This window comes from Aedes albopictus, chromosome 2, assembly GCF_035046485.1.
Source record: "Aedes albopictus strain Foshan chromosome 2, AalbF5, whole genome shotgun sequence".
Lineage (NCBI taxonomy): Eukaryota > Metazoa > Arthropoda > Insecta > Diptera > Culicidae > Aedes > Aedes albopictus.
The window spans coordinates 2223348-2246245 of record NC_085137.1 but is presented as its reverse complement, the minus strand read 5'-3'; the positions used below and the strand labels follow the sequence as shown (position 1 = coordinate 2246245).

General features: G+C 39.8%; 1 protein-coding gene across 7 annotated transcripts in view; it reads left to right on the top strand.

Moving 5' to 3' along the window:
- Positions 1 to 22898, top strand: part of LOC109411753 (sulfotransferase 1B1) — a 155783-nt gene that overhangs the window by 131951 nt on the left and 934 nt on the right. The window contains exons 1-3 of one of the 7 annotated variants that reach the window (XM_019685362.3): positions 4854 to 4957; positions 5734 to 5853; positions 6007 to 6947. The exons of 1 other annotated variant lie outside the window; for it this stretch is intronic. In XM_019685362.3, the coding sequence (XP_019540907.3) occupies positions 5754 to 5853; positions 6007 to 6743 (837 nt within the window). In that variant the 5' untranslated portion in view covers positions 4854 to 4957; positions 5734 to 5753 and the 3' untranslated portion in view covers positions 6744 to 6947. 5 more of the 7 variants (XM_029864337.2, XM_062848999.1, XM_062849001.1 and 2 more) reach the window with 5 other exon arrangements.

Here is a 22898-nt window from a genome sequence, read left to right as displayed (position 1 = left end):
TAGCCTAGTGGTTAAGGCTATGGATCGCCAATCCGGAGACGGCGGGTTCGATTCCCGTTCAGGTCGACAAAATTTTCTCGACTGCCTGGGCATAGTGTATCATTGTACTTGCCACACAATGTACAAATTCATGCAATTTCGGGCAAAGAAAGCCCTTCAATTAATAACTGCGGAAGTGCTCAAAGAACACTAAGTTGAAGCGATGCAGGCCAAGTCCCAGTGGGGACGTCGAGCCATAAAGAAGAAGAAGAAGATGTGCAAAATTCTAATAGCCAACTACCTCCTAATTGTTGAATCACCAGGTTGTTCTATAGTCTATACTTTCTGAAGAAAATTGTCAAACATTACACTTTTCTATCTGCTATGGATTCCGAGCAGCCTAGCATCACCTAGCAGCTAAATCTCCAATTTATTATTTTATCACCAGAATGCTCTTGGCTTCCTGTTGAACTTTGCCGAAAACAGTACTATTCTATCTGCTATAGATCCTGAGATAGTGTTTTAAAACTTTACATGACAATTAGCGCCACATAACGGCAAATTCACAAACTATATTTTTATTCAGAAGATGACTCTTGACTTCCTGAAGAACTTTGCCGAAGACGACACTTTTCTATCTGCTCTGAACCGCGAGCTAAAGAAGTTTGAAACTTTACTTGACAACTAGCACCACCTAGAGGCGAAATCACAAACTTAGGGTTGAATCACTAGATAAGATAGCTCTTGACTTCTAGAAGAACTTTGTCGAAGACGACCCTCTTCTATCTGCTCTGGATCGCGAGTTAGAGAAGTTTGAAATGTTACTTGACAAAGAGCGCCACCTAGCGGCGAAATCACCAACTTAATGTTGAATCCCAAATTGTTCTTGACTTCCTGGAGAATTTTGCAGAAGACGACATTTTTCTATCTGCTCTGAATAGCGAGTCAGAGAAGTTTACAATTTTACTTGACCAAGAGCGCCACCTAGCGGTGAAATCACAAACTAAATGTTATTTAATTAGATAGCTCTTGACTTCCTGAAGAACTTTGCCGAAGACGACACTTTTCTATCTGCTCTGGATCGCGAGCTAGAGAAGTTTAAAATTTAACTTAGAAACTAGCGTCACCTAGCGGCGAAACCATCACCACTGAGGTTTTGTATTGCTAAAAGCTTTGCTAAAGACGACACTTTTCTATCTGCTCTGGATCGCGAGCTAAAGAAGTTTAAAATTTTACTTAACAACTAGCGCCACCTAGCAACGAAATCACCAACTAAATATTGATTCATCAGATAGGTTTTTACTTCCCGAATAACTCTGACGAAAACGGCACTTTTCTAGCTGATCTGGATCGCGAGCTAGAGAAGCTTGAAACTTTACTTGACAACTAGCGTCACCTAGCGGCGAAATTACAAACTAAATGTTAAGTCATTAGATAGCTCTTGACTTCCTGAAGAACTTAGCCGAAGACGATACTTTTCTATTTGCTCCGGATCGCGAGCTAAAGAAGTTTGAAATTTTACTTAACAACTAGTGGCACCTAGTGGCGAAATCACCAACTAAATGTTGAATCACCAGATAGGTTTTTACTTCCTGAAAAACTCTGACGAAGACGGCACTTTTCTATCTGATCTGGATCGCGAGCTAGAGAAGTTTGAAACTTCACTTGACAACTAGCACCACCTAGCGGTGAAATCACAAACTAATTGGTTAACCACCAAATTGTTCTTGACCTACTGAACAACTTTGCCGAAGACAGCATTGTTCCAAATCAAGTAGATCTTGAGATATCGCAAGCGATAACTTATGAGTGCTTCTACTGGCGAGTGAACATAAGCAACCACTTCTACATAGCGCCTCTATCGGCCAAATTGCCAACTAATTGGATGTTAGTTCGCATTGTGTGGTAGATCTATTCTAGTACTACAACTTTGCCAAAGAAAGTATGGTGCTATCTTGTAATACTCCTGATATATTCGCTCACACCCCCAATTAGGCGAAATCCCATAAGCTCTGGGATTCCTATAACACGGATTCCTACTGCACCCCCGAACTAACCGTGTAGTAGGAGTCTAGACTGTATTGCGTTCGTCACTGGATAGCCCGTGGTCCAGCCAACAACTTTGTCGAAGACACCACACAGTTAAATTATCACGTTATTGAGATACACGCATATACGTTAATACTTTTGCATGCAGTTTGTATGCGCACTAGCGCCGCCCAGCGATGGATTTGCCAATGATTTAGTTCATCACTGGACAGCTCTTGACCATGCCAATAACTTTGCCGAAGATACCAAGTTTTTATAAAGCAATATCGCAAGAATATTTACAATCCTAACTATCTCATTTTTATCAGGTACTTGCGTCTCCATCCAGCGACGGGTGGTGACGCCGCAAATGGCTGTTACCACCCTCTTCCACACGCAAAACGTGCAGTGATGCCAATTGAAGAAGTTAGAAATCATGCGAATAAAATGTCCATTGTTTCGAAATTTAATAACGCCCTTATCTTAAGTGCAACTAAAAAGTTGTCTTCTAACAAAATGTTCCCTAATATATGCACTAAATCTTCAGGGGGGAGCGGATTTTTAGAGTTGCTTTAATGTGCCTTTTTCTTCAAAAGTTTGAAAAGTTGGATTTCCCCATACTGAAAAATTAAAATTCCCATATAAAACTTCAAGTCGATTGCGGACTAGCTTACCGATTTTTTAGAATTTTTAAATTTTGCAGGGCTTCATTTGGGTCCATTTGCAACCATTTGTGACTATTCGGGATTGTGTATTCGCAATTTTGCAAAAATCGACACGGCCTAGTGGACCAGGTGGAGCGTGATCTGGCGAGTGTTGGGCGTGACTGTAGCTGCAAATCGAGTATTATGGCGGCAAATTGTTGATTCAGTATTATCATGAATTTGATGTTAACTAAATAAATGAAATGAAATGAAGTAAGGTCTTGTACCATTTTGGCAGGTACACCTATTTTGGGCTCTTGCCTCTATAACTAAGTCAATTTTATACCTAATAACTTAATTTTTGACACACGATGAGATACGTCCAGTATCTAACCCTGTACAAAAAATCAAATCGATTGGTATGAAATTGACTTACAGGGGGTGGTCAAAATGTTTGGGATTGACAACTTATTTTATCTCATAAAAAAAACAATATGCTGTAACTTTTCATAGAGTTCATCAAAAATTCTCAAATGTTTAGTCTTTGTCAACCTATTATACCGTCTACCCCCGTTGGTTTGAACTACACCTCATGCATCACTGGTACAAATTTGAGCTCGTACTAATCTTTTGCGAAGCTAGAACCGTTCTTGTCAAACACTATTTTTAAGACAACTAATTTTTGAACTAACATATCTCGTAAACCAATGAACCGAATTGAATGAAATTTTAACGTTTATCAACAATATACAGTGTCGGACAAAACAATAAGACCACCAGCCATTTTCCATACAAAATGGCCAAGTTTGACGATGTGATGCTCGGTTTCTAGTGAACCGATTCGACTGAAATTTTGACTGTCGTCATGGGGTTACGTGAATTTTGATTTGTATTTGATTGAGTAAGTTTTGCTCACTACATCAAAAGTTACAGATACGACAAAATAATAGGACCACTTTCAGATCGCCATAATCAAATGATGTATGAGAGTATCTGATACACTTGATGGTTGATGAACAAGTGCTAAGATTAAACATGAGGACATTTTTATAGAAATGACCACAAATATCCAGAATAAAAATTTGGTGTCAGAATTTTGTCGCACCGTATATCTGTAACTTTGGAAGTAGTGCACAAAACACAACACAAAACAACAATTTGATACAAATCCAAATTCCCGGAAATCCGTATCGGCTGCCAAAATTTCAGCCAAATCGATTTACTAGAAACCGAGTTCCACATCGTCAAACTTGGCCATTTTGTATGAAATAGGACTGGTGGTCTTATTGTTTGGTCCGACACTGTATGGATACATGATACGACGTTGAAAAAATGTAATATTTTCTCACAACAAATAATGTTCTACTGATTTGACATTTTCACCCATATAGAGGAAAATAAGTCAAATTTACAAAACCACTTAAAAATTACTAAATGTGTTCTTTCTTCAATCCAAATAGGCTCTAATATATATTTTTATTGATGTATATCTTTGGACATCAAAACTTAAACTTAATGGCATTGATGTATAAAAATTATATTTTTTCGAAAAAGATCCAACAAGTGTCAATCCTTCATAACTTCTTTCAACGTTCAAAAAGTACCCTTTAGTCTTTAAAACATGACTTGTGCAGCGTTTATAAATTGTTGATAACTGTTCAAGATTTCATTCAATTCAATTCCCTGGTTTCCGAGATATGACTGCTCGAAAATTAGTTGTCTAAAACATCTGATTTACGAGAACGGTTCTAGCTTCGTGAATGACTAACCAATCGAGCTCAAATTTGTATTAATGATGCACATATGATTGGATGACAAACAATCAAAATTTGAGAATTTTCGATGCATTCTATGGAAAGTTACAGCTCGTAGATTTTTTTTTTGTGAGAGAAAAAAAGTTGCCGATCCCATACATTTTGGCCACCCCGTGTAGGTCTGATGCATCGATTGGGAGAAAAACCGAAGTTCGCTAGCACCAAACTCTAGGTTTCGAATGGTTTGATAATATAACACACATAGTTTTATCAAGCAATCATTTTTCGAAAGAGAAGCCCTTACCCAGTGCAAAGTAAATACCTACACAGCGAAACAGCGCAGCAAAACGGTGAGCTTACCTTATTTCTCACTCCGTTCCACTAACATCTTCATAGAGCCGTTGCGAAGTAGTAAGTTGATAATCAAAACAATAATAAACTACTCTTTTCGTAATACTTCTAAGATGTAAGTAATTGTACAAACATTCGTCAAGCACGATCAAATAAGTTTTTAAAAGATAAAGTGTGATTATAAGGTGGGATTTGAAAAAGGTTTCAGGTTCTTTATTATCCTTGTAATCCTTGTATCTTTGTAACATCCTTAAAGCTAAAGGCAAAAATGTCGTTTTTATGTTCTTGATTGATTTTGATTTGTCTTTATTAGAGAGACTTTCAGCCCTTGGCTGGTTCGTCTCTTTTTATGTTCTTATTTTAAATAGCAGCCACGAAGGATAAATAAGTTCTTTTGGTACAAGAATACAGTCATTATATTATGAGATTATGGATATTTATACTAAAAAATGGAAATGCCTTATAATACTTGAGTGATGGCTGATTAGCTTCAATATTTTGTTTGCTATCATGTACTAGAATTCCAATTTGTTTACCCCTGAAGTTTCTACGACAGTGGCAGATTATTAAATCACTTATGAAAGATCAATCTGGCTATTATGTTCCTGCCGTCGAATACCCCGTCAACTCTTATCATTTTTACTGTGGTCAAGCACATTTCGTATTCAAATTGTATTTTCTCATTTACTATCATCGAATGTATTGATAATGAGGTACAGTATCATTTTCTGAAGGCTTCATTTTCGTCTAATCATTTGGAGAGCGATGAAGTGCATAATGTTTCATCAACTTTTCGTGCTGATAGGTAAGAATATATAAAGTGTGCTTAATCTTATAAATGTGATTATTGGATATATACTTACACCTCCAACCAAATTTGCACTGTGCATGCGTAGGTTTCTTGTTCATCTAAGTGAAAGGAGTTGAATATTAAACTTATTCATTTTCTTTTTTTTTTCGTTTATTTTTATTTCCAGATATATTCTTCACAATCGGAATGGCTGATACACGCCTTGTCAATCATTCTGATAATCTAACAGACATTACTTGGGCACATGCTGTCGATAGCCAAAAATATCTGCTAGAAGTCCTCAATAGTTGGTATTTTTTTTAAATATTATTGTTGTTTATATTGTTATACTGATCGTAACCAAAAACAGGTTTCTTTCTTATACCGTTGATTTAATAACTTATTAGCTAGTTTTCATTCTTTTAAAAAACTTATTTTTGATATTGTTCCATTTATTTAGGTGACATAGATTTCATAGAGGCAGACATCCTATTGGGAGTTATCGATAGCAACACTGATAATGAACATTTAATCCCTATTATGGCACATCCACCAGCAACAACGTCTGACATAACTTTGGAATCTTTCTTGGAACAAATACAAAACCATAATCGTATTGTAGAACCGTCGAAAGTAAAAGGTGTAAAGCTAGATTTTAAAACGATAGATGCTTTTGAAGCATCAATAAGTATTATCAACAATATATATGATATGCAGTCATTTCCAACATGGATCAATGCTGATATTCTGGCAGGACCAGTAAATAATACAGAAACCATCCCTGTGGATCCGAAACGGTTTTTCGACGGAATAAAGCAACTCGGTCCGGTAGTTCTATCTATCGGGTGGACAACCAAGTGGAGTCAATCATCTTTAGAAGGGTGCTATACAAAAGAACACATCAATGCAATGACAAGTACTATCAATGAAAATCTTTCAGATGAACATGGAAAATCTATAACGTTTCCAGTTCGTGCTGGTATTGCCGCAAATAGTCTAGAACATTTGACGTCGCTCTATGAAACGTTGAAGGAAAAACATAACGTCACATTCACAATCTGGTCAAGTGAAAACGATGCAGTAGATGTTGAAAAACTGAGGCAATTCATTTTTAATTTCGGTGTAAATAAAGTATATGTTGACGTACCAACGGATTTGAAAAACCAGCTACACTTGGGCAACGTTTCTCTTTTATAAATTTTTGCTCAATAATTTGATTCAGTACTAATAAGTAGCGAAATCGACAAGATAAAGCAATGATTTTCCAGATTATCTAGCATAATTGCAAAACATTACACTTTTGGCAAAAGACTTGGCAATGAAAATTTATGCTTTGAAAATTTGAGTCCCCTGCAATGTCTAAACTATCAATATACTGATAATAAAAAAATACGACTTGTTGATAATGTTTTATGTCTATTATAGATTCTATCACGATATAGTTAGTTTAAATTCCTAGAATGCAAAGTTTAGTTTATTCTAATTGATTTATAATAAAAGTTAATAATCAAATCAGGGCTTTAGTTGACCTAATGGTTGGGGATGTAGATAGCCTTACATGATGGGTTCGGTTCTCAGTTCGATCGAAGATTTTCTTCGGTAACAAATTTTATCGACTTCCTGGACGTATACCTACATTAGCGTGGTTCAAAAAATCGATTTTGCTCCACACCAATTTTTCGATTCGTAACCAGATTCTATCCCGAATAAAAAATACAGTAGAAAAACCGAACGTTTTATTGTAACAGTACTATTTAAAACCATATTTTTACAATAGACACCACTGTAAAAATAAAAATACAAAAACAATAAAATATAATGTAGAACCCAATACAGTATATTGTAAATAAGATTTTTACAATATACTATACGGGTGGTTAAGTATCGTAACAATATAAAAAAATATTTTTCTCCATATATATTTTTTTGCAAAACCATACATTATATTGTAAATGAATTGTTATAAATACTGATACGTGGGTTTTAATAAACCGTACATTGTATGGTACCCATATGGTTTCAAACAATAAAATGTACCGTAAATATATTGTTTTCAATTGTAGTTTCACTACTGGTTATACATTTAATTAAATGGTTTTGGAATGGTTCTCGTTTGTTATGTTGTATTGGTTTACATTACATAAACCATATAATGTTTTATTATCTTGTCATTTTCCTCCTGTTAATGGCATCTTAGGCTTACTAGCATTATGAGAATGCGCTTTGGGAATTCTCCAGAGCGTTTTGGATAACCCTTCATATTGGATCGCCCACGTCTAAGTCTGAGTCGAGGTCTGAGTAGTCTCTGATTGCATTAACAGTTGAAGCTTAGGCTCCCATGCCCCACCAGCCAGATAACTGGGTTTCGCAAACTAAGCATTATTTGTGGCAACACTTTGAGCGGCATGATGGAACTATGCCGAGCGCGCTAAGTATTATTAGACCACTAATGTAGTTGCATGAAGTGGGTGACGAGGTACATAAGTATCATTACAGCGTGCTTAACCGTTATTGCAATATTGAGGCTCCAGCATGGGCTCCAGTTTGACTAAAGTTTGAAATACACGGAAATACATAACAACTCATGAGAAAACTGTCAAGTTCGATTCAAGTATAAGTTAGGTTAAAAAGCGAACCCGCAGACGAACCTATATTAAAAGTCATTTCAGTGTTCAGTCCAGTCCATGTGTTAAAGATGGCTCTACCTCAAAGATAAAGTTTGTCAATCGCATTTGATTCGATTGTGGTCGAAGGCAAGTTCACATGAGAGAAGAGGAGAAAATTCCCCTAAATGCAAATACAGAAATAATAGTGTTGAACTCATCCACTGATTTACGGTAATCTGACCTGCATCATTACGGGTTGGCCCACATTCGTATTTCTCTCATCGCACTCTACACACCTAGCCCGCCATATCTCTTGGACCCCTGCTTGGACCTGCAGTTCTTAGAATAGGACATTTGGTTTACCACTGATTTAAACATGTTATTGATTTTCAATTGATGTTTCAACTTATTCACTTTTTTCTCTTTCCTATGAAAGCTTTCCTTTGCATCAAAAAAGTCACAAACATCAACAAAACAAAGCACGGAAAAAATGTTAAACTGAATAAATCTGGTGTTCGATTTGAATAGGTCGAATCTGCATATGAATCACAGCAAACATACAACCTATTCAAATCGAACACCAGAAATAATTGAAAATTCACGGAAAAATAATGTTTCGGAAAAGTGAATGGTTCAAACGTAAGAAAAACAGTATAATATATTGTTACATAAAAATCCAATGTAAATGTATAGTATAGCGAACCATTTCATCACAATACACTTTATTGTAGCTGGTACACTGTATGGTGCAAAAATGGTTTTCATCATACACCCTATGGTTAGTTTTTATCCGGGATGCCTTCTCCTAAAATTTGAGCTCATTTTGTTGAAAATTGAGACTGCACAAGTCCTTCAAAGTTTGTATGGGAATTACTATGGAAAAACTATGTATATCGTTCAATCGACCACAGCATTTCCCCAACTGCCCTAGAGGGCTAGTTGACCCTTGATACTCCTAGGGTACTCTATAAGCTACAACTTTGCCGAAGACCGCACTCAAATCGGACGCTTCATTAATTAGTTATCTATTTGTATCCAACTGGATAAACTTTAACAGTTAACCTCCAGATTCCCATTGCTGCATATGGCGCCAAAGATAGCACACTGAAATCATGGCTACTATGTTTCACTACAAAATGCAGTGATGCCCAGCGGCAGCGAGTAAAGTTTTCGATTGTGGATAAAAATCGGCAACTAATTATTGTGCGTTGCAAGATAAACACAATTATAGCGACTACTTCCAAAGGCCTTCAATGATCGACAAAATTTAATCGCAGTACAAATGCCACGTGCAGTCGCAGCAGTCATCACATCACACGGCCATGTGGCGACCATTTTTCAAGAATTATCAAAGTGCGCTGTGATGGAAAATTTTAAAACAGGTCTATTTTCTTAGGCGACTGTCTCGCGCGTATCTCTGACTGTGGGTAAAAGTAGTCGCGAAAGTAGATTTTATTTTGAATCGTATAATAATGTAGCATACGATTTGAATGCAGTCTTCGGCAAAGTTGTAGCTGCTAAAGTAACTTTGAAGTACCAAGGGTCAACTAACGCTCTAGGGTAGTTGTGGAAATACTACGGTCGATTGAATGAAAACACCGTTTTCCCATAGCAATTGGGTTCTTTAGGGGTATCCGGATTATTTCATAATCGGATTCTCCGCCCAAAAATTAGTCGAAATCCAAAATTTCATAATTTTTGGAGTCCGGGAACTATTTTTAAAATGCATTTAAAGTTTGTATGGGGAAAATTTTTTGTTCGGGTCGAACTGTCACTTTAACGATTGAACTGTCATTGTATCCACGAAAATTAAAACGTTGGAATCCAATAAAATCACGTTATACTCAGAAAAATGAGTTCTTTCGATTAGGCTGTAGAAAATAGCAATATTTTATTCACTAAACAATCCAATTCCCATACAAACTATGAAGGGCTTGTGCAGTCTCAATTGGATTCTCAATTCTATTCCATAACCGGAATCTCCTTACGAAAATTAGTCGAAATCCTAAATTTCATCATTTTTGGTGCCCGGGAGCTATTTTAAAAATGTTTGTATGGAGATTTTTTTTGTTCGGGATGAACTGTCATTTTATCGATTGAACTGTCATTCTATCCACAAAAATAAAAACTATTGTTTATTTAACCATCGAAACAAAGATATTGGAACGCAATAAAATCACGTTCTACTCAGAAAAATTAATTCTTTCTATTAGGATATAGGAAATAGCAATATTTTGTTCACTAAACAACCCAATTTTGAACCAAATGAGCTCAAATTTTGAGAGAAGGCATATAATTTGGTTACGAATCGAATAAGCGGTTTGGAGCAAAAACGATTTTTTGAGCCACGCTAGTATGTATGTGTGTGTGTTAAAGTTAACTCACTTTTAAGACATTTCCCATTGGCCGATTTTTTGGGTTATAGCTCGAATCGAACCGCATTTATAAAACTGAACCATGTCCCATCACGCGACACATCAAACTGCGGCGATTTGTGTAACCTTTAGCTTGGTTGACGAATTCTGTGCGAAATCAACATTAAAGACCGGAAATTCCACGATGTTGGCCCAAAATTCAAGATGGCAGCCCAATATTCAAGATGGCGTCTCCATATGGAAGATGGAGGCTGTTTAATAGAGTTTGAGTTCCACTTTGGTCCTAAATCAACTGTGCAAAATTTCAGATCGATCGGAAAAACTATATTTTAGCGCCCGCCATTCTTAGTTTTTCATGCGATTTACTATGGGGAAGTTTTACTCCTGCAAAGAAAAATCGCTAGGAGTCACCCCTAGATCCCTAAAAATAAGTCGAGGAATGATTTCTGTAGAAAACATCACTAGGAATCAGACCTCCAAAGACAGTAAACCGATGCGACGTTCGTGGAAAAAGTTATTATAGGCCTCACCCGATCGATAAAATGACGAGATTTTATTATTTATTGTTATTCCTTACATGTTAAAGATGCGTTTGCATGCCATTCGGTTTTCAGTTAATAACTTTTTACACATGCCTTAATTTAAAAAGGCAGGATGTACATATGAGCAAAATTCAGAAACAAGCTGAATATATTTCATCACAGCTCCATTCAGAAAATCATTCTGTTTTAGTTTGGCTTTTCATTTCGTTGTTGGCGCAGCAGTTCAAGACAGAAAGACAAACATGGTAGTTGAAGTGGTGGCGAAAAATCCTTCAAGTTGTCGGCAAGAAAGTTATGCCACTGCAGTTTAATACTACATAGTGAATTATGAGATGTTCATAAAAGCAGTAGTTAGTCTAGTGGCTATAATAATGTAAGGTTATTAAGTATGTTTGTGAATTTTTAATAAAGTGTTTTTCAACGGCAAAGATATAAGTATTATTGTTTTCAAATATCCTAGGAGAAATAATGTCATTACCTTTCCAACTAGTATGAGAAAGCTGCTGCATAGAATGAAAGAGTTGTTTATTCTTTTTATTCATTTCCACTCAAACTAGTTGCAATGGTAGTGATATTAGTTTTTCTAGGATATTTGGAGAAGAATTGTATCAAAATTGAAGCGAATAACACCTATATGAACAGCATTAAATTTCATAATGACTTTCATTTATATTTGGACCGCAAAACTGGATGGATTCTGACTGATAATCATTTTTCACTAGCTTTGTTTTGATTCTGAATTGAATGCTAATAACGGTAACGATGAACGATTTCTATACCGTTTGTTTTGATTCTGTCAGATCTGGAATTGAATGACGGCCATCCTCAAATCATCTGATTTTAGGCATGGGGCTCGGATGAGGCACTTTTTGCCCCGTAACGTGGGTAGATCACCTTAGAATGGTGCGTTGCGGTGTAAGATCTACCAAATCAAATTTTGATCTTGATATTTACCGTATTGTTAAATATTCCAAGTTCAAAGTTTGATGCTCTTTTCCTTGTGTTTTGTAGTATTTGTGTTTCAATGTACTGCTAATTAACATTTTATTTCAGCAGGATTCAGGTAAATGTATCGTACGATATAAATAATATTTTAAAAATGTGTAACTGTGACGAGCGTATTACTAATATGTATCTTATTTGACGTAAGATGTTAATATTATTTTATATTTCAGATTATCAACCGAAGAATGTAGTAATTCAACCAAATGCCAACAAGATGACGAGGAACCCAAGATGAATTGGGCAGACAACTGATTCGAAGCAGTCTAACAATGGTGTGCCTGAACGTTAACCAAGCGTATCCTTTGGAGTTTACCCTTCCACTAAGAACACCCAAATTCCCGTGACACCTAGGCCTGAGAGATCGTAGAGTTGTCTACATTTTTCATAGGTGTCCAAAACTAACCATCCTTTCCCATTCCTCAGCAGTCGCAAGGACGTGGCCAGGACAGTGCTCGACCATTGGAGGATTGCGTCAGTCTTGTCTAAGAGTCAGAGATTAGTCCCAAATCTTTGTGCTTTGGTTCGGACGGGAAGGGGGCAACCCTCATAACAGCGGTCTAGGACTGTACCACCTACGAATTTGTGCGACTCGCTTAATGCTAATGCTAATGCTAATAACTTTTTACACATGCCTTAGATCGCTTTGCGGTCTTCGGAAAGTTGGTTCCTAGTAAAATTTCCAACGGAAATCATTCATTGATTTATTTTTAGGGGTTAATGGGCAACCTGTGGTGATTTTTCTTTGAAAAAGTGATTTTCCCCATACTAAATCATATGAAAACTTAAAATGGCTGGCGCTAAAATATAGTTTCTCCGATCGAGCACAGTAGATATGGGGCCAAAATGGAACTCAAAAAGTGTACAGGAGTAAAATGTCTTTTTGTGTCCCACGCTAATGGGTTAAGGGCCCATATAGCCGTGGCGGTAAACGCACGGGTATTCAGCATGACCATGCTGAGGGTGACGGGTTCTTGACTTCCTTGGGCATAGAGTATCTTCGTGCCTGCCACGCGATATACGCATGCAAAATGGTCATTGGCAGAGGAAGCTCTCAGTTAATAACTGTGGAAGTGCTCATAGAACACTAAGCTGAGAAGCAGACTTTGTCCCAATGAGGACGTTACGCCAAGAAGAGAGAGAGAGAGAGCTAATGGGTATATTTGGGTATACATGGCGATTAGAATGTCTAAGTTGGCCACCTAAAATCCATGGCGGCTCCAAATTCAAGATGGCGACTGTTTAATGGAATTTCGAGCCTTAAAACCATGCAATATGGGTATATTTTGTGTGGGGAAGATGTCCGGAGTTCAAAAATGGTGACCAGAATACCAAAGATGTCGGTCTAAAATCCAAGATGGCTGCTCAAAATTCAAGATGGCAGCTGTTGAATGGAACTTTAGGCTCAAAAACCATGCAATATAGGTGTTGAGAATAAACACCGTATCTGGCCGGCGCGACGACAGCGATGAACTTTGGACGAATGGGGTTTTAGACCTGAGCGAACTGGCGCTAACAGAGGGACTCTTTCGGACGAGCTTAAGGAATAGTGTTCTGAACGATTTGGTAGTTCAACATTAACTGATTTAATAGAATTCAGGGATGGTATGATGAGACATATAAGTGGTATACTGTTCAGGTTGTAGTAGTGTAGTGTGGGGGTATAATAGATAGGGAGGAATTGTGTAAAGATAAACTCATACAGTCTGCCGCAACATCCAGGGCCCTGTTGAAGCGTAGCCTTCAAGATGAAGAAGTAGTTTCACCGGTCGTAGCATTAGGTGGATGATCAACGTCGATAGGTAGAACGCAGAGCTCGGACGTTGCTCGACGTCGAACACCGAGCCGCGTGCGGACATCTACTACTCGCACAATGTTGTCGTTCCCAGGATAGATGGCCACTACTCTTCCGAGGGGCCATTGTTTCGAAGGAACATCGTCCTTTTTTACCAGGACCATGGTACCAACATTGAACGTAGTTGGCGTTTTCCTCCACTTGGCTGGTCGTTGATGCAGAAGGCTGATATATTCCTTTTACCAACGCTTCCACAAATCGGTGACGGAACGTTGCGTGGCCTGGAAGCGGTTGAGGCGATTAGTAGGTATCTGGGAAAAATCTGGCTCAGGCAAGTAATAGATTGACTCTCCTAGTAAAAAGTGACCTGGAGTCAGAACGGAAAGGTCCTGCGGGTCGTTCGAAAGAGGCGTCAAAGGTCTCGAGTTCATGATGCATTCTGCTTGCGCAACTGCTGTGCGCATGTCGTCGTAGTGATGAGGAGCGGCTCCGATGGTTTTCAGGAACAACCGTTTGAAGGCCTTTACTGCGGCCTCCCATAGGCCGCCGAAATGTGGTGCACGAAGCGGGATGAACCGGAATTCAATACCTCTTTCTAAACATTCGGTTTTCCACGCAGTGTTACTCAGCTGATCAACCAAAACTTGTCGCATCTCCTTAACTTCGCGAAACGCGCCGACGAACTTAGTGCTGTTATCGCAGTGTATTGTACGAACGCGACCGACACGACTCACGAAGCGCCTCAACGAATTGACGCACGACTCCGTCGACAAACCGGCGACAATGTCGAGGACTACGGCTTTTACGGCAAAACAGACGTACACTGCGACCCAGACTTTCACCGACGCACCTCTGCCTGCCAATGGTCGAACGAAAAACGGCCCACAGTAGTCAAGCCCGGTCGTTTCGAATACCTTCGCTGCTGTGACACGGTTCATTGGAAGTGGAGCCATAAACTGGTTACTTGCAGGAGGGTGGAAGCGAGCACATGTCACGCAGTGGTGGACTGTCCTTCGAGCTAGGTCTCTGCCACGAATTGGCCAGAAGCGTTGCCGGATGGCCGCTAGTAGTTGAGTTGGGCCTGAATGAAGGGTTTGATGATGGACGGAATTCGCTATTAGCTTCGAAAGGTGGTGATCGGCTGGCAGTAGGATTGGGAAACGACTGTCGAATGAGCATCGCGATTGTGCTAGTCGACCATTTAGTCGGAGTAACCCAAAGTCGTCAACCCAAACATCGAGATTCTTCAGTGATGACTTGAAATCCACATTTCGTAGAGACTGTGATTCCGCTTTGGTTTTCGATAAGAAGTGTAGCTCCTTCTGGAAACTTGTACCTTGTGCAACTCGCACCAAAGATTTCAAGGCGTTGTCGTACTCCACTGGGGTAATTGATCCGATGGTACGGGAGTGCTTGGGTAGTCGGCAATTGTTAGTGAATCGCAGACAGTACGAAGTAACCCTGAGCAGTCGCGAAAGCTGAGAAAAATCGTGGATTAACGAATCATCGAATGCAACGCACACTAGCGAGACAGTTTGCCGCTGCTCGGTTACCTGGTTTTGAATGTCAACAGATGACAACGCAATTATCGGATTTGGCCACGATTCCGGATTGTTGAGCAAGTAGGATGGTCCATGCCACCACAGTCTATCGTTCTCAATTTCTTCGGGCTGTACACCTCGAGATATACGATCAGCAGGATTTTCAAGTGTTGGGACATGCCGCCATTGAGATCCGTTGGTTAACTTCTGGACCTCCGCCACCCGGTTGGATACGAAAATCTTCCAGGATGACGGTGGTGAATTAATCCAATGTAAGACGATCGATGAATCTGACCAGAACGTGGTTTTGAAGTCGAATTTTGTTGTTTTGCGGATGTTATCGGCCAATTGGCTTCCCAGCACCGCTGCGCAGAGTTCCAACCTTGGAGTAGAACAGCCACTTACAGGAGCAACACGAGATTTTGCTATCAGCAAATTACTACATTGAACGGTGTTCAAAACATGGCTCACTACGTATATACATGCGCCATATCCCTTTGAAGAAGCGTCGACGAAACAGTGCAGTTCAAAACTTGTAGCGTTTTCTCCAAATACCCATCTAGGCACTCGAATATTTCGAAGGATGCTCGTTGAAGCTCGAAAGGCCAGCCACCATGACCGAAGAGGCTCCTGTAGTTCTTCGTCCCAATTTAACTTCTCTTGCCACAACTGCTGAATGAACATTTTAGCACTGGATACTACAGGACTAACAAGGCCTAAAGGGTCGAATAGCTGAGATACCTCAGAGAGTACAGTTCTTTTGGTAATGCGTGAAACTTCAGGAAGCTCGGAGACCTTGAATCCGAAATTATCCTCCCTTGGAAACCACAGAAGTCCGAGCGTTTTGATTGATGAAGACCGGTCGAGCTCTAGTGGCGTCTGGTCTTCCTTGAGATCATCTGGAAGATGCTCCAAAATACTTGGATGATTTGCGCTCCATTTTCGAAGTGAAAAGCCGCCCCTTTGGAGAAGTCCATTCAGTTGTGTGCTGGCGTTGACTAGAGCTTCAATGTTGTTGGCTCCAGTGAGGACATCATCAACGTAGCAATCTTCTTTGATAATGGAAGCAGCAATTGGAAATTCACGGCCTTCATCATCTGCCAGCTGGTTAAGAACTCGTGTTGACAGATATGGTGCGCATGAAGTGCCATAGGTCACGGTACTCAAGCGGAAGATCTTCAATGGCTCGCATTCCTCCTTTCGCCAGACAATCTGCTGCAAATTCCGGTCATCAGGATGAACCAAAATCTGGCGAAACATCTTTTCCATGTCCGCCTTCATGACGAAGCGGTGGAAACGGAAGTTGATTACTATGCACAGCATAGGTGGCTGTATTGTAGGCCCAGTGAGAAGCAGATCATTCAGCGAGAGTTGATTGCTACATTTAGACGAACCATCGAAAACAACCCTAATTTTTGACGTCGATGAATCAGGGCGAAGTATAGCGTGATGCGGCAAGAAATACTGGGGCGACGCGACGCGAGTCATCACCTCCTCCATATGACCGAGCCGTTTGTAGTCCTCCATGAACTCTACGTAGCTGTTTTGCAGAATTTCATCGGAGCGAAAACGTCTTTCGACAGCAGAGAATCGTCGACTTGCTGTATTCCAGGTATCCCCGACAGCCGGAAGAAGTTCTTTCTTAACTGGTAAACGCACTACATAGCGGCCATCGCTGTTGCGGCTGTACGTAGACACGAAATGTTCTTCGCACTGTTGTTCTTCATCAGTAAGGCATTTGCCGACGTCAAAGTCTTCAACTTCCCAGAACCGTCTCACTTGCGCGTCCAGATTGTCAAAAGTGGAGACAAGGCAGGTAACTGGTGCCGCTGGTGGTGTAGGAACCTTTCCTGAGAAAACGTATCCAAAGCTGGTCTTCTGAAGCGGTGGAAGCTGGTCGTCAAATGAAATCTGTTCTGGTTGTAAAATGAACGGTAAAAGCTCGGCACCGATAATTAAATCGATACCGTGGCACTGGTAGAATTGTGGGTCGGCTAATGGAAGATTCTTGGGAATATTCCACGTTCTGATGTCCACTGTCTTCGTAGGAAGGTTCACCGTCAGCTTGGGTAACACCAAACAGTCCAAGTAGAAATCTTGTGCATTGAAACGTGATGAAATGTTCACCGCAACTGTGTAGCGTACGTTTACAACAGCTTGACCGATGCCGTTGACAGGCATGTTTATTTTCGTTCGATTTAGCGAAAGGCGTTGGCACAATGATTCGGAAATAAAGCTTGATTGAGAACCACTGTCTAAAAGTGCACGCGCTACCTGCCGGTTTCCGTAAGTATCGTAGATGTTCACTAGCGCGGTGAACAAAATCACGGTGGTTTCACCAACGCACTTTGGGGATACGGTTTGACAGGAGGTAGATGGAGATGTGACTGTTCGCGACGGGGGCAGGCGAGGCGCAAATTCCGACGGCGACGACAGCGAAAGCGAACGATTAACCGACGTGACATCCGGGTCATTGTTTAACGGATTCGAAGGAGAATGTGACAGATTGGGTTTCGGGATTGTGTATTGATAGGGTTGATTGAGCGGTGGAGCTCCAGTCGTTATCAAGGACGCAGACAACGGGAGATGAAGCAAGGTATGATGTCTTTTCTGACAATACTTGCAGCACCCACTGCTGCAATTTCTAGCCTGATGGGTTGCCTTGATACAGTTGATACACAAATTACTCCGTTTTACCAAATCAAACCGTTGTTGTGGAGTTTGGCCACGGAAAATCTCACATTGGAACAAAAAATGTGCTTGTTGGCACGCAGGACACCCAGGGTATTGGTCCGAGGCCGAATAATTCGATACAAATCGAGATTTCATGGGCTTAATCTCCGGTGCCGGAGCACAGACTGTTTGGGAGAGCTGCAGGGACTTCAATGTACGTGAGTGCTGATGAATGAACTTGATGAGATCATCGTACAAAGGTCTGATTGTTTTATCGCGAGTGTTTTCCCATTGCTTCTGTGAGGTAGCGTCCATACGACTGAATAGGAGCTCCACCAACACAGAATCCCAATGCTGAGCTTTGGTTTCAAGTGTGTCCAAAATTTTAACGTGTTTCTCGAATTCATCTGCTAACTCGGAAAGCCCAGATGCAGACTCCTGACTTAGCGGAGAAACCGAAAAGAGAGCAGCGATATGCTGCTTAATCAAGAGGTTCTTGTCCTCGTAGCGATCAGTGATCAGTTTCCAGGCAACAAGGTAACTGTGCGCCGAAATTGAAAGGGACGAAATTATACGAGCCGCATCTCCCTTTAATGAAGCACGCAGATAGTGCAGCTTCTGAATGTAGGACAACTGGCAGTTATCGTGTATCATCGATTTGAACAAGTCATGGAACCCAGCCCAATCTTCGGGATTTCCGTCGAATTCTGGAATCTTCAACTCTGGGAGGCGCACACCAGATGAAGCAGGAATAATGTGAGAGGTTTGTACGGGAGCAGGTGGATTGGCTCGGCTAGGACCTGGAATCTTTCTCGACAGTGATCCTTTCAAATGGTAATACAAGTTTTGAAACGAAGCGCGAGTTTCAGCAGCATCAGGATCTTCACCATGAATTGCTTCGAGTTCCATGTCGACGATTTCCAGCTCCTCCCATAGCTTATCCAAGCGTTCAAGTCGAAAGGGAATTTCAGCTTCTTGCGAAGCTTCAAAATGCTCATCAAATTCCCGAATCAATTGCGCCGATTGGAGCAAATTTGCCCGTTTGGCGACTAATTGTTTAAGTTGTTTGGCCTTCTTGTTCCGCGTGGTAGTAGCCATTGTTCCCCAAAATTGAACAAAAGATCACTCACCTGCTCTGACCGTACTTAACCTGATAGCTCGCTACGGCGTGACGTTGCTTAGGCTGGGAGCGGCTTAGATGACAGTCCGAAAACGGTAGATCGTTGAAATCACACGACGGCTGACGCAACCCAAGCGTGCGGTGGATCCAGGAATGAAACAGCGAAATCACTAAATTTTGTCTGCAGCACACTGCTAACTGACCACGTGGCTATCCTCTGAACAATAATCACTTCAACAATGTATGATATGGAACGTAATAAAACAATGGTTGAATAGCCTTTATTGTGCTGGGCAAATGAGATCACACCCGGATTGGCAAATTGAGCGATTGTTTCGATATTGCTTCTTCGTTCCGTGGGAACGCAATCACTAGCCGGGATTGTCCCGGGTTTCGGCACCACTTATGTTGAGAATAAACACCGTATCTGGCCGGCGCGACGACAGCGATGAACTTTGGACGAATGGGGTTTTAGACCTGAGCGAACTGGCGCTAACAGAGGGACTCTTTCGGACGAGCTTAAGGAATAGTGTTCTGAACGATTTGGTAGTTCAACATTAACTGATTTAATAGAATTCAGGGATGGTATGATGAGACATATAAGTGGTATACTGTTCAGGTTGTAGTAGTGTAGTGTGGGGGTATAATAGATAGGGAGGAATTGTGTAAAGATAAACTCATACAGTCTGCCGCAACAATAGGTATATTTGATTTGGGGAAGTGCTCCGGAGTCCAAAAATGGCAACCACAATATCAAAGATGACAGCTGTTTAATTGAGTTTAAGGCTCTAAAACCATGCAATATGCGTATATTTGATATGGGGAAGGGGTCCGGAGTCCGAAAATGGCGACCAGAATATCAAAGATGTCCGCCTAAAATCCAAGATGGCGGTTTCGAAATTCAAGATGGCAGCTGTATAATGAAGTTTTAGGCCCCTAAAACCATGCAATATGGGTATATTTGGTATGCAAAAGATGCCTGGAGTCCAAAAATAGCTACCAGAATATCTAAGATAGATCTTAGATCGCCAAGATGGCGGCTTCAAATTCAAGATGGCGCTTATTTGATGAAGTTTTAGACTCTGAAATCATGCAATATGGGTATATTTTGTATGGGGAAGTTGTCTGGAATCCAAAAATAGCCTCGAGAATATCCAAGATGGCGGTCTAAAATCCAAGATTGTGTCTTAAAATTCAAGGTGTCGGCTGTTTAATGAAGTTTTAGACTCTAAAACTATGCAAAATGGGTATATCTGGTATGGGGTGTCGGAAGTTAGGTAGCGTTGAACGCTCGGGTAGCGTCGAACCTTCAGGTACGTGAACGGCGGCAGTATTGTTGGTAGGTACAATTGTTGGAGAGATGGCAGAGGTATGAAGTTTTGGAAGAAGTTTGTTGAATTGTATATACCTGAATGGAATAAAGAGTGTGGCAGTTGCAGATTGAGGTATCAGTCGGCAGCCGTCTAGTTTGATGGAAGATGTCTAGCGTTCTTTTTATTTATTATTAAGAAACAGGCATCGACGGAGCTAGCCTCGCTATGGCCTTCGTGGCCATGGTCGGCTAGCCTCCAACATGGGGAAGATGTCTTGAGTCCAAAAATGGGGACCAGAATATTCAAGATTGCGGACTTAAGGCGAAACTGGAAGCATTTTCTCATATTTTTGGTATTTGATTTTTAATAAAATAACGAAGCCATATTTTCAAAATCGGTTTTCGTGCACATGTAGAGTATGGATCAAGGTATCTTCTGAATATTTTTGTGGTGGAAAAAGTTTTCCATTTTAGCAGAAATTTTATTCAAAAATGGTTTCTGTGAAAACGATTGATCCATGCTCTACATGTGTACGAAAACCGATTTTGAAAATATTGCTTCGTTTTTTTTATTAAAAATCAAAAACCAAGGAGTGAGGAAATGGATCCAGTTGGTTAAAATACACATAAATAAAAACTTATAAAAAAGATAAACGATATGATTTATGATATTCATCAACAATTGACTTAAGTTTTGTTGAAATGGGTTTTCGAAGGCACGAGAAAGGCGTCATCACCGCTAGGTGGATAAATCAGGGTTTTTTCTTTTACAATTGAATTTGTGTCACTGAGAAAACAAGTAAAACATAAAAAATAACTACATATTACAGGGGGACGTCACTGTGGAACTGCATTTCAAAAAACGGTGAAGGTTGGTAAATCTACAAAGAAAAGAAGCCAATCACTGCCAGTTTGCCTATTTGCCAGACTAAAAATATAGCGATTTCATAAGTCTCATTTATTTGTCAGCGACAGCGCAAACACACCCTTTAGAAAATATAGTATTGTTTGCCAGCCACGGCAACCAAATAAATCCAATTGGACTGACTGCAGTATATTGAGAAGAGAGTGACATCACGTTGCAGATTGGAGAGTTATGCTGTGTTGAAGTAGTTTACTATGAATCATGTATGAAACAAATGGAAGTCTGTTAATTCTTACGGAAGGACGTCCAGGAATTATATGTGAGGAGAGGAAGGGGGGGGGGGGATCAGCAAAGTCTGGTGATCCGTACAAAAAATTCATAGTTTTCATATAAAAATAGAGGGGGCATTGACAATTGACAATTTTACGTAACGTAATTTATAGGCGTTCCTTTTTTTAATTTCTTTGTATTTGTGAATTTTAACTTAATGCTAATTCTTCACACAATCTATAGGCGTTCCCTACTCGTAACTGTATGTCATATTTTACACATGAGAAAAAAGGGCATCAAACTAAATGATGATTATTTTTCTATAATATATTATGACACCACTCTCAATTAAAGGCACTTCTTGAAATTTGTTCCACTTCTTTTATTCATTATCTGGTTGACAGAGTTGTTGTGTACATAGGAAAAAAAATAGATTCGAAATACGTGAGTAATTTGTGTGTGCATCAGAATTTCTGTTAAACTGGGTGTATATGTAGAATTAAAACTTCGCTTTGGTTTCGGAAAGATAATTTCGTGAAACTACTTTTTTCAAAGGAGGAAGTGTTGTCCGCCTCATGGGAAGATAGTTGATACGAGATTCAGTATTTTTATGTGTATTCCAGTTCCAAAATGTTATGGTGTCATCTCCTATTCGTTTGGTAGAACAAAAATCTTTCGATGTAGTACTTAGAAACGGATTGATTAGCCGTGAATATTCCGCTTCTTGAATTTGGACATCGAATATATGTGTTTCTAAATTACTACTGCATAACACACCATACTTTTGCGCATCTATTGGATTATGCACTGCAATTGAATCGTTTCTTCTTGATTTTTCTTTCGGTGCTTTCAATATCTCCGAATTGTATTTTGTAAGTAAGGGTTTCACAAAATGCATATTGAGCATTGCATTCATTGGATTGCTAACATTACATTGTATAGCAAACTGCAAAGACATAATTAATTACATCAGCATATGAGGTACTAACAAATATGTTCTATACATACCTTAAGCGAAAATTTGTCCTTTGTTTCGGAATTGTTTTCCCACTTCCTTTCCATCGGAAAAGATAATTTTAGAATGTTTGGATTCATTTATCATTGGTTCTAATATACATTAACTCTTCTGGAATCGCGATGAAATTAGATCGATAAGACTTAAGCAACAAACAAATTGTCCTACGTTGCTATGGATTGCATTGTTTAGAGTTGAAAGTTTTTGAGCGGTTTCCCGTGCTTTTTCAGTTAATC